At 36.4% G+C, this 12,938-nt stretch overlaps 1 protein-coding gene across 1 annotated transcript; it reads left to right on the top strand.

The window, feature by feature from the left end:
* The first annotated feature begins 8,041 nt into the window (after positions 1-8,041).
* Positions 8,042-12,585, top strand: SUCNR1 (succinate receptor 1). The gene is made up of 2 exons (XM_014055339.2): positions 8,042-8,238; positions 10,658-12,585. Exons 1-2 carry the CDS (start codon positions 8,236-8,238, stop codon positions 11,600-11,602), a joined length of 948 nt encoding a protein of 315 aa, XP_013910814.1. The 5' UTR covers positions 8,042-8,235; the 3' UTR covers positions 11,603-12,585.
* The last annotated feature ends 353 nt before the right edge of the window (positions 12,586-12,938 follow it).

Genomic DNA, 12,938 nt, shown 5'->3' with positions numbered 1-12,938 from the left:
GTTGTCTTGGTATCATTACTAATTATGTATGTTTGCATACATTTCTTTGAATGCATTGAAATATTTGAAAAGGTAAATTAATCTGCACACAGGTAGTCCTCAGCTTACCAAATTAGAGACCAAAATTTCTGTTGTTAGTGAGATGGTTAAGTGAGTTTTGCCCCATTTTATTATCTTTCTTGCCATAGTTGTTAAGTGAATCACTGTGAATGTCAATTCTCCATTGACTTTGTTAGAAGGTCGCAAAAGGTGATCCCATGACCTTGGGACAGTGCAGCCATCATAAATATGAGTCAGATGTGAAGACTCTGTATTTTGATCACATGACCATGGAATGCTGCAACAGTCATAAGTGCGAACAACAGCCATAAGTCACTTTTTTGCAGTGCTGTTGTAACTTCAGACAGTCACTAAATGAACTGTTGTAAGTTGATGACTATCTGTATTGAAAAGTAATCTATTTCAGGGTCATAGAATATGGGGGTTTATGAAAGAGAATTCTTTATGAATAAATATCTCTTGGATTCCGATGCTTCCACTTAATTCCTTCAAGAAAGAAATATATAGGAAGCTTCTCAGAAAGTAGCACACTGCATTGCTGGATTTTGGCAACTAAAAAAAAATACAAAAAGGTTCACAAAAGCATTAAAAAATGTCTAATACTTGGTCCATTATATTACTCCAGACTGAGTCTGTTCTATTTAGCAATAACAATAGCACTTAGATTTAAATACTGCTTTACAGTGTTTTACAGCCCTCTCTAAGTGGTTTACAGAGTCAGTATATTGCCCCTAACAATCTGGGTCCTCATTTTACTGACCTCGGAAGGATGGAAGGCTGTCTCAACCTTGAGCTTGGTGAGATTTAATTTGCTAAATTGCAGGCAGCTGGCAGGCAGCAAAATTAGCCTGCAATACTGCACTTCAACCACTAAGCCATCACGGCTCATTTACAAAGTTAAATTCTCTTTGATGTAGGTAAAGTTATATGTGTCTAGCTTCTGCCTTTTAGAATCGAGAACCATCACTTAGCGAGGCAGTTTTGTGTAATGGTTAAGGCATCATACTAAAAACTAGAAATTCTAGTCATATTTCAAGGATGAAGTTACCTTGGACATTATTCTCGTTCAGCAATATGACAGAGAAAAGGGCAAACAACTTCTAAAAAAAGCCTTGCCAAAAAAACTGCAGGAAGCAATCAGCAAGAATCAAAAATTGACTCAAAAGTATGCACATTCCACCCTCCCCCCCCCAAAAAAAGTTGAAGAACCAGCCGACAAAAAATATGCTGCAGACTGGCATGTGAGTAGCAATGAATATTTTGCAAAGATCTTCAGCTGCTATGACAAAACACAAAGTTTGTACAAAGCTACAAAGATCAGAAATGTGCATATATAGGCAGCGATTTTCCCTGTGACACTCTATGGTAGCGGAAGAAGCAGGAAAGAAAGCATATTTTTACTTTTGACATTTTGTCCACTACTTTAGTGCTTAAGAAAACTCCTGAAATACCATAGGTAACCAAAATACACAATGATACCATTGAGGAATTCAATCCAAAATTCTCATTTGATGCACAAAATCACCACCTCCTCCTCTTCCTCCTCCTCCTCCTCCTCCTCCTCCTCCTCCTCCTCCTCCTCCTCCTCCTCCTTTTTCTTCTTCCTTCTTCTAATGGCCAGATGCCCTTCCTGTTGCCAATGCAGAGTTTTGTTCAGCAGATATATTCTCATTGTGCGCACAGAAAGAAATATCTGTCTGTATCTAGGATCGAACTCACAGCCTCCTGACTGTGAGGCGAAAGCCCCAACTCTAGGCCACCGCATCACTCTAATTTGATGCACAAAATACCAGATTTAAATGATTTTAAATGATTTTATACTGGACATATTTAGTTATCTTATAAAGCTAGTAATGCTGGGAAAGGCAGAAGAAAAAAGAACAAAAGAGATGGATTCAATTACAGTGGCAATGCGTACTCTGTTGGAAGACCTGCAAGACTGCTGATAGATTTATATGGTTGCTTAACAGTCAACAAACCTCTTGCTGGCACATAATCACATCCACATCAGAGGTGGTATTCTGCCAGTTTGGACCGGTTCACCCCAACTGGTAGTGGAAATCACAGGCCCGCCTACCCACCCTGGCTCTATGCCATCCCATTTAGACACTTTTTAAAGCCTAATCACATGTGAGGAAGGCTGATCACATGCACACAGAGGGAACGCGTGAGCAAAGCGAGTGCATGGGTACGCACACTCACATTTGCGAACCAGTAGGGAAGGTAAGTGAACACGACTCCTGATTCACCTACCTGTGGCGCAGTGGTTAAATGCAGCACTGTAGGCTACTTCAGCTGACTGCAGTTCTGCAGTTCGGCTGTTCAAATCTCACCGGCTCAAGGTTGACTCAGCCTTCCATCCTTCCAAGGTGGGTAAAATGAGGACCTGGATTGTTGGGGGCGATATGCTGACTCTGTAAACCGCTTAGAGAGGGCTGAAAGCCCTATGAAGCGGTATATAAGTCTAACTGCTATTGCTATTGTATTTATGTATGTCTGCATCAGTTTTCCAGCAGTAGTATTATATTTGTGGACAATTTCTACTTGCCTACAGATATGCCATTAGCACCATGATAGTATCAGAGTGAGGCAATTGTTTATTGCATCATTGGGGAAGAAGCATTAAGAAGTTCATTACCTTAGCAGTACTGTATAATTATAGCAAACAAGACACACTGTTTTAATGGTTTAAATTATTATATACTGAACTAGAATTCTTTCTAATGCACTGGGAACAGGAGCTCTCCTGATTCAGTTACATAATCCTATATTTCATAAGTGGCAAATCCAGTTTCTGAGGCGTGTGCTTATTTGAGAGAAAAGGTAAAGTATGAGGAATTTCGGAGAGTTGTAAGAGCTGTTTCATTTCCAGTAGACTTTCTTAGTTAACCTCTGGTTCTTTCATCACTGAAAAGAATCTTAAAAATTAAAAGTATGTTCCTGGTCAATTGGATTTTGTCAGGCAATTGATATGCACTTACATTATCTTGGTTGCTTGACAAACCCACCCACCCCACCCCCTTTTAAAGGAGGTTTGTGTTTTATCCTGTCAAATACTATTTTGAGTTAAATGTACATTTAAAACCACAAATTTAAAAGGATGAAAGTAAACTGGCATTTTTCACACAGATGAGCAGGATTGACTACCATTCTTGTAAGGTGTTCATTCACATACATGGCAAAATGAAGAGTAATACATTTTCTATGAAATGACAAAATTCACACACTACATGGAGGCTACAAAGCCAAAAGTAGCCGTGCTATCAGGCAGAATTAAGCAGGTGCTTGAAGTTGGATGAGAGCTCTGGGTGAGCGCTGAGACCTAGGTCCTTAGCAGCTTGAAGATGTTTGCACTTGCTTGCTTGGAATTGTGTTAAAGTTCACACATCTCCAAGTTCCCAAGATCGTGGGAAATCATTTTCAAATATTTGCCCAAATCCCTAATGAGATAGAAGAAGAACTGGACAACAAAATAGAAAGACTTGCAAATAGAAGTAGAATGACTGTGACAAAAGAAAGCCAAAGTATTATCAATAATAATAGGTGTTTTGGGTCTAATCACTTGAACACCATAGGCAGTGACGAAATCACCATCAGTCAATTGCAAAAGGCAGCTTTACTTAGAACAGCTTATATCCTACAACAATACTTTTAAGACCATCAAGGTCCTATGCCAGGTACTTGGAATACGTGGATAAAAATATCAAATCCAGTCTCTAAACGTCTGGATGACTCTGTGATAAACCATGGATAAGTTAATAGTAAATAGTTACAACTACCAAGAATCATTTCTGCACCTCATATATGAAGGTTTTCAAAGAATCTGCCCATTCTACCTAGCTACCCCAATCTTGTCAATATTGGATCCCTCCCGATGAGTAAGATAAGACCCTGTATATCCTTTCCAGCATAGAAAGGATATTGCTAAGGATTCTAGGAATTGCAGTTTACTTGAGTGCCTGGATCCATATAGGGAACAATAGAGTTTTCTCTCAGGATAAGGGGAGTTTCTGAGGAATAAAATAGTACCATAATTATATAGCTTGCCTGTATGGGAGTTGCCTGGCTGTCTGAGGATAGTTGGAGGTTCTAGAAAGGTGTTTCTCAACCTTGGATACTTTAAACAGTGTGGAATTTAACTCCCAGAATTCCTCAGCCAGAATAAGCCATCCTGTTTCAGCAGGGTCTCTTGTGCCATTCCATAGAGAGTTTTTTCTGGATAAAATGGTAAATACCATTTGATGCTGACTTCAAATAAATGCATAAGTGGAACATGTAGGATTTTTCTATGGGGGGGTGACATTATGATAATAATTTGCCAATGCCTGTTCTACTTTTTTTGATATTTTTGGTTTTAGTTTGCAATTTGTTTAGCTTTGTTTATAGCTTTGGCAAGAAGCTGTCTTCAAATAAACTTTCAGGCTTGTACTTCTTGTATCATTTAAAGATCAGTCAGGGCTGGTCTTGTGACATTTTTCTGGCTAGCTGCCTTCAATATTATGAACAAATTACTACTTAAAAAGTAACGCCCACAGAACAAAGAGTTTTAAAATTTAGGATTTTTTTTAAAAAAAGAATCTTTAGTTTCAAAATCAGAGCCGAGATGTTTGAAATGATTAATTTGATTTTACTGTCTCTGGTATTGTTTGACATTTTTTGCCTTCCCTATTTCCAATTAGGATAAAGGTACAAATGATCTTGTGCTAACTTTGACAGCTGTTGCCCATTATTCATGTTAGTAGCTTGCCCAGAAGAGAAATGCAGTGCATTTTCAACAGCTGTTTGCTTCATACAAGTTTTTTTAATAACAAAATTGTCCAAAGACTATTTGCATTTTTCACAAAAGTTTGCAGCTCAAATAATTTATCATCTTAGGTCAGCATCAGTATGAGCTTCCCCCAAAGTCTCAAGTCTCATGTTCACAAACTGTACTGGTCGTAATCAAATAGAGACAGAAGAGGATAATGTTTAAATATACCATTGGATGGAAATGTAATTTTATTTAAATTAATTTAACTTATAAAAGTGTTTGAACCAAATTTAGATTTTCTCCTTGTATAACCTCTTCCTTTTCAAAGATTGTCCCCAGCATAGCTAAAAATCTAGGTATGATTTTGTGATCTGGTTTATTTGAATATATACAGATCATCATCATCATCATCATCATCATCATCATCATCATCATCATCATCATCGTAATCACCACCATCATCAGGCAGTATGGTTAAAACCAAAAGAAATGGAAGAATAGGAGGAAGATTACAATGTATAGGTGAATTACAATGTATAGGTGATACTTGAACATGTTGGTATCAGATACAGATATAGATTAGCAGAGTTGGAAGGGACCTTGTAGGTCATCTAGTCCAACCCACCGCCCAAGCAAATCCTACACCATTTCTGATAGATGGCAGTCCAGTCTCTTCTTCAAAGTGTAAAGTGAAGAAACCCGCACAATTTCTGAAGATGTTCCATTGGTTGATTGTTCTCACTGTCAAACAATTTCTCCTTATTTCCAGGTTGAATTTCTCCTTGTTCAGTTTGCATTCATTACTTCTTGTCTGGCTTTCAGGCGCCTTGGAAAATAGCTTGACCCCTTCTTCTCTGTGGCAAATATGGGAACACTGCTATCATGTTTCCCCTGGTCCTTCTGTTCATTAGATGAGTCATGCCCAGTTCCTATAACTGTTCTTCATATGTTTTAGTCTCCAGTCACCTAATCATCTTTGTTGTTCTTCTCTACACTCTTTCTAGACTCTCAACATCTTTTTTGATAGTGTGGTGACCAAAACTGGATGCTGTATTTTAGGTGTGGTCTTACTAAGGCTTTATCGAGTGGTATCACTTGATCTTGATCGTATCCTTCTGTTAATGCAACTTAGAATTGCATTGGCTTCTTTAGTTGCCACCGCACACTATTGGCTCATATTTAATTGGTTGTCCACTGTTGACTATTATTTCTGAGACATAAAAAGATAAAAGAAGACACTGTTTCTCCAGAAATTGGCATGGTTTCCAGATAGAGATCTTCTTCTTGTTGGCTTTCAGGAAGATGTTCAAAATGTGATATTATGTGATTTATATTATTATTTTAACTGAATTTAAGATCTGCGCATGAATGCAGATTTATTTCTTTTAATTCTCTTTACTTTGTTGATATTTTATTTTTGATGATATTACATCTTTTAGTTTGGGTTCTTATAATTATCTTATTAATATTTCAGTCATGTGTTGATTTTTCGTTATATATCATGTAAGGGAGTCATTGGACTGGATGGTGATCAAAATGCATACAAAAGTAGGTATTGCATATAAAATTGTACATAGTAATGTTTACTTGTAGATTATTTTTTATTTTTTTTAGTTTTCATCGTAATGCAATGCTTGCGAACAAGGGCTTCAATGTAAACCACTTTAAACTTGATTGTAAAAAAAAACCAAATATTTTTGCAACAGAGTTGTCAAAGTCTGGAATATTTTAGCTGATTCAGTTGTTTCAGCTACTAACTTCCACAGTTTTAATTTAACTTCTGTAAATCTCATCATATATTTAAGAGGTTCCTAAGGGGACCTAGTGTAACCTGCCTATTATCCCTGTCAGAGTTTAGTTCTTTAATTTTGTTTGTTGAATTTGTAATTTTTGTTTGATGAATAAATAAAAAGTTAGTAAGTAAATGGTGTCCATAGGAAGCAACTCTTTCCCTTGTGAGAATTACTCCTAGAAATGGACCATTATTAAGACTTCTTTCTTTCTTTTAGAACTATAGACAGTAGCCAAATCCAACACTATAGTACTAAATTAATGCAAATAAAGGTCTTCACCATTCTTCAGTTGGAAAGTGAAATAGTGGAATTAATGAGGACAAATATCATGTTATGTTTGATTAGAAAACATTTGATGGCATTTTAGCCTCATTGTTAATTAAAAGCTCTTTGCATGTTGAAACACACCTCCTGGGCCAGAGATGAGCAACACTACTTCTTCATGACAGCCTTCAATGTTATTTCCTGGCTCTCAAAATTATATCACTAAAATTATGTAATTTTTAAAAGCAGAATGCTGAATGCAGTGTGCTGCTGTGAAATTCTGAAAGTTGGCGTCCACACATCTTAAAGTTGCCAGCTGGAAAACGATCGGTTAGCCTAACTTTCCATAAGCTGATTCTTTCCCGGTATGTTGTGACTTCATTCCCCAAATTCTGAGTCAAATGGCAGAGACAGTTGGAAGTTGTAGTCTAGAAGACACAAGATTAAAGACAACCACATTATCTTATGTAACTACATGCTAGGCTATAAAGCTGCATCTGGGTATAGATAGAATCTGAGTACTCATGAGATTAAAGTATGGGAAAACATACTTTCATTATGAACTGATGGTAGAATAAGGAAGGTGTTCATACTTGCCAAAAAGCCCTGCCCTTCAAACTTACAAGGTCAAGTGACATTTGCTACAATGAGGTTGAATAAATGAGGACATTGTCAGGGTGATTTGGAAAGAATTTTTCATACAAATATAAACATCCAGTTCAGTATACAGATGAGTCATAGTGGAGCCTGGATTGTAATTCCTGAAATTTTAAGTTACTGAAATATCTCAGATTTCATGCTAGCAACTAACAAGTTGATTAAATACAGGAATATAAGGAGTGGTAATTTCTAAAGGTTTGCTAATGTAAATAAGGAAGTGGTAGTTAGCTTTAGGTATGTAGCATCTCATTCTATGACTCAGTGACATAAATTATTCTTATTCTAATTGCACAATGTTGTTTGATTAAAAAAGCAAGCATGTTTTTTTTAAAGTTCCTTCTTATATTCTCTGGGTATTGAAAATCTTTGTGTGTGTGTGTGTAATCAGCTCAAGCAGAATTTTTATAAATGGATTTTGTTCCTTTAACTGTGGGACACTTGGCTAGATTCTAGTGGCTCAAAGAAGGCAAATACTTGTTTCATTATTTCAGTGTTCTCAGAATGAGTTTTGCAACACTTTTGCTACAGTGACTCTGCCTACCTAGTTCAGTCCAATAAACTTCCAGTAACAACTGAATCATTAACCACTTTCTATACAGTATGCAAATCAGGCAGAACGTCTTCTCTTGGGCTGTTTTCATTATTTCCTGGCTCATCCTCAGAACATGGTCAAGACATATCTTGCAAGGACAATACCCATTCTAGAGAATGGTAAGTTGCCTTAAAGGAAAAAGAATCATATCAAATTATTAGATAGTTTATTATCTGCAGTATTGTGAGAAGTTTTCAATGCTTTGTATTTATAACTATGATTAGATATGACTGCTTATATTCTTAAAATTAATGGTATCAGTTAAAAACAATAATCTTATCCTGAATATTAAACAACTGCGTAAACAGCTTTTCAAAATAATAGTTCTGCTTTTAGTATTGATAAAGTCTGCTTCCTCAGTCATAATGATTGTGCAGTTTTAAGTTATTTTATTAATGAATAGATAGTTCTATATTGAAACTCTAGCAATATTGTATATCCCAAATTTAAACACACACACACACACACACACACACACACACACACACACACACAAGTTTAATTCATGCCTTTTCTGAAATTGTCTTCTTCAGGAAAACTCATGTACAATTTTCAAAAGTAAGGCATCATGTATGGTGACTTTTGTTACACAATCCATATCAACGTTTGTTCTCAGTTATATCAAATTTGATATTTTGGTCCTTGAGTTAAATTTAGACGGATTGGCTGCATGAATTCTTACTGAAACAAAATACCAATAAACTACCGATAGCTGATTAAAGTCTGATGGGGTTCAATGGAGCTCACCTACATTTCACTGGTAGACCAATTATCCTGACACATTTTCAATTGAGTTTATTGCAGAGCCTAGGGTTAAAATGATCTTGAGGCCACATGATTCTGTTAGCTTTGACCAAATTATCATGGACTTTCAATACCAATTATCCTGGTATCCTCTGGAATAACTGCAAAATTCAGTTCTTTCCAAATACCTGCTGGTGTTGACAATGAGTTGGATGAAGAATTTAAATTGAATCCCTGAAAGATAGATACATCTACTGTGAGTAATTACAATTTTGGAAAGATAGTACATCTACTGTTCATTCTTTTACAATAAGCCTGAAGTCTGAAGGAATATCTAAATGTGAATCTCAATTTGTGCTGGCTGAGGAAATCCATAGAATTTCTGATTATCAGTTTCAGCTGAAACATGTTTTATCCTGGAAGGAAATACCTTAAAAGTTGTGGTGTACGTACAGGTAATCCTCAGAGATACTATATAGTAGACTATAATAGAATAACAGAGTTGGAAGGGACCTTGGAGATCTTCTAGTCCAATCCTGTGCTCAGGAAGGAAACCCTATACCATTTCAGACAAATGTTGTCCCATCTCTTCTTAAAAACTTACAAGGTTGGAGTACCCATAGGTTCTGGAGGCAAGTTGTTCTATTGATTAATTATTCTAACAGTCAAGAAATTTCTCCTTAGTTCTAGGTTGCTTCTCCCCTTGATTAATTTCCATCCATTACTTCTTGTCCGCCTTCATGTGCTTTGGAGAATAAGGTGATCCCATCTTCTTTATGGCAACCCTTTAAATATTGGAATACTGCTACCATGTCACCCCATGGTAGCTTCATGGACTGCCTTTGTATTTAGTCCCAAAATGTAATTGGTACAGAATCCAACAGCCAGGGAGATTTTGGGCGGGGTGAGGGGTATTTAATTGCATCCTTCCTAAAAACATTGCTTTAGTTGTCATTCCCCACCACCACCAAAGGCTCAAGGTACAAATTCCTAGAAGCCATTTAATTCAACAAAAGGTTGGGTGACAGCAAATTATAAGTATTTGTTAATACTCAACATGTCAGTCACTACATTTATTGACTTTGGTCTTAGTCGTCAACAAAGATTTTCCTCCCATAACTTTCATTTAAAAAGGACTTTCTCTGTTTTCAAATATATCATGGGAAATAAAAGAAGACCCTGAGGAATTGTAATATATAACTGGAAAGATCTTAATGACCACTGGGTGGCAACAAACAGAATTCTGTATATCCATGCTATCAAACTGGAATTTTGACTTTTGCAGACCAAATTTGGTAGTCTTATTTTAGACATTGAACCAAGGGTGAAATTAAGCAGGTTCTGACGGGTTCTGGAAAACCGGTAGTGGCAATTTTGAGTAGCTCGGAGAACCGGCAAATACCACCTCTGGCTGGCCCCAGAGTGGGATGGGAATGGAGATTTTGCAATATCCTTCCCCTGCGACGCCCACCAAGCCACGTTCACAGAACTGGTAGTAAAAAAAAATGAATTTCACCACTGCATTGAACCAAGTAAATAAGAGAAACAGAAGGCTCTCCTTTCTCTTGAGAACAGTCTTGCAATGAATACTGCTTTAAATGTGAGTAAAGACTATCTTGAGATCAACTGTTCACAAGATAAAACAATAAAATAAATAAGAAAGCACCGTTGCCTCCATAAATAGCAACTTTGGGACAACCATGACCTGGATGACTGAGAATCTACAGAATAATAAAATAAATACCTTTTTAAAATATACATATATCATTATTTACATCAGTTTTATATTTTCAGGACAAAAATGACACCAGAGAATGCATGAAGCTACCTGACCACCTGGAAAAATATTACCTTACCACCATGTACTCTCTTGAATTCATCTTTGGTTTCACTGTAAACGTTGTTGTTGGTTTGGGTTCACTTTTCTACTGGAAGACCTGGAAAAGTAGCAACATCTACTTGATCAACTTAATCCTGTCAGATTTATCTTTCCTTTGCACGCTCCCATGGCTTGTGTCAAGTTATTCCAAAGGAACAGAGGAGAACATTTGGTGCCAATTTAACAGAACTATCCTATTCTTTAATTTGTACACAAGCATCCTTTTCATGACATTTATAAGTATTGACAGGTATCTGCTCATGAAGTATCCCTTCAAAAATCACTTTCTGCAGAAGAGAGCCACGGCTATTGTTTTCTCAGTAGCCATATGGATCTGGATTATGTTGGAACTGTGTCCTATATACTACTTCATCACCTCTAAGAATAACAGCAACAGTAGCCAATGTTTAGATTACGCAAGTTCAGGAGATGCACACTACAGCCTGATCTACAGCCTGATCTTAACAGTCACTGGGTATATAATCCCATTGTGCATTATGTGGGTTTTCTACATAAAGACTCGTGCTCTCCTTGTAAACCACAGTTTGCAGTTCACCACCGCTCTGTCCCTTGAGAAGCCTCTTGTGCTAATCATTATGGCAGTGAGTATCTTCTCACTTCTCTTTTCTCCCTATCACATCATGCGCAATGTTAGAATTGCCTCCCGAACATGGTTCTGGGAGCCTTCCAAATGCACAGAGAACCTGATTAAAGCTCTTTACACAATAACAAGACCTATTGCCTTCTTGAACAGTGTAATTAATCCCTTCTTTTATTTCTTAATGGGGGATCAATTCAGGGAGACGCTCACAATCAATGTAAGGCATTTCTTAAAAAGAGTTCTTCCTTGCTATAAATGAAGTTTCAATGAAGTCTTTGGAGAGATATGGAAATTGCTAGTTTATGGGATGCAAGATACAATTTTACTAAGAATTTGGCAATTGTCTATGAACTCAAGTGGATTCTAAATGTGGACATCAAATCCTGTAGTTTTCTTCAAGTATTTCATCCCAGCTTGAAGTACTATGGCACACGTTTGGATCTTGTTAGGTGGATAAAAGGCCAGATAGTATCTGAAGCTTAAAGTGACTTTCATCAGTTTTGTGTGGTGGATCAGCAACTTCCTTTTTCAGAAAGACGTACACTTGAAATGGTGTTCCATACTAGCTGAATTGCATACCAAGATGGATTACTGGACTATGTTGTATTGCATGTGGACTTCCTCTGAAAAGAAAGCAAAACTCGTGCCTAATATAACTGCCACTGTTAAGTAGAATGGTAGCATTTTAAAAATCCTTACTCATGGAGATTGGGTCTTAAGTGGGAAATTGCTGATTGCTAAAGAGAGGTTTGTATGGTGAAAAACGGGATACCATTTCAAGTATTTAAGTGTATAAATGCAAGAGTATTAGACTATGGGAGAAATTCTTCAAATTTCTTTGAAATAAGAGTTAAAGCAAATTCTCTTTCATCCAATTGAATTTTGAATATTGATGGAGAAAAAAACCCAGGAGGCTGTGCACTAATTTAGCCTTTAAAATGCTAAATGAATTAGAACTAGCTATCTAAAAACTTTCATCATGTACCTCTCAATCAACTTAACCCCCTGAGTATTGTTTGAGGATTAGACAAGCAATTACTGAAAAGAAGGATTTTTCTATGATGTACAGAATTTAGTGACCCTTTATAGACATGAGAAGTGCCATTACTGTATTTTTTTTATGTTCAGCAAATGACTTTTCATAATTTCAATAGATTTGGGGTCCTTGCCACCACTTTTTGTTTGTTCATATTTTTTTATATGAGCTTGCTTCATAGATATCAGATGCCAGTGTTTGTTACTTTACCCTGAGCCTATGACTTTTCATTGATTGCATAGAAGAAATGTGAAAATGGGATATTTTATTTACAACTTTGCATATTTGTATTTATACATTTGTTTTTTTAATTTATTTTCTTAAATAAATCTTGTTTAAAATAAGATTTCTTCAGTTCAGTGATATGTCATTTCAGCAACTGCTCTTTGCTTTTGGTAGAAATAGCTATCTGAAGATTGAAAATTAAGTTTTAACTCTGAATCTTTTTATTACTTTCTCTCCTTCTTAACATCCAAATTTAAGAAGCAGGGGTAGAGCTAACGTACTGGTGAATATAACTTTTTCTATCCAACCAAACTGCTTCCTTATCACTAGATTT

This window comes from Thamnophis sirtalis, unplaced genomic scaffold (assembly GCF_051295495.1).
Source record: "Thamnophis sirtalis isolate CommonGarterSnake01/CBP01778 unplaced genomic scaffold, rThaSir2_p1.2 scaffold_11, whole genome shotgun sequence".
In the NCBI taxonomy this organism is placed as follows: Eukaryota; Metazoa; Chordata; class Lepidosauria; order Squamata; family Natricidae; genus Thamnophis; species Thamnophis sirtalis.
The sequence above is the reverse complement of the archived record's forward strand: the minus strand, read 5'-3'. Positions and strand labels throughout refer to the sequence as shown.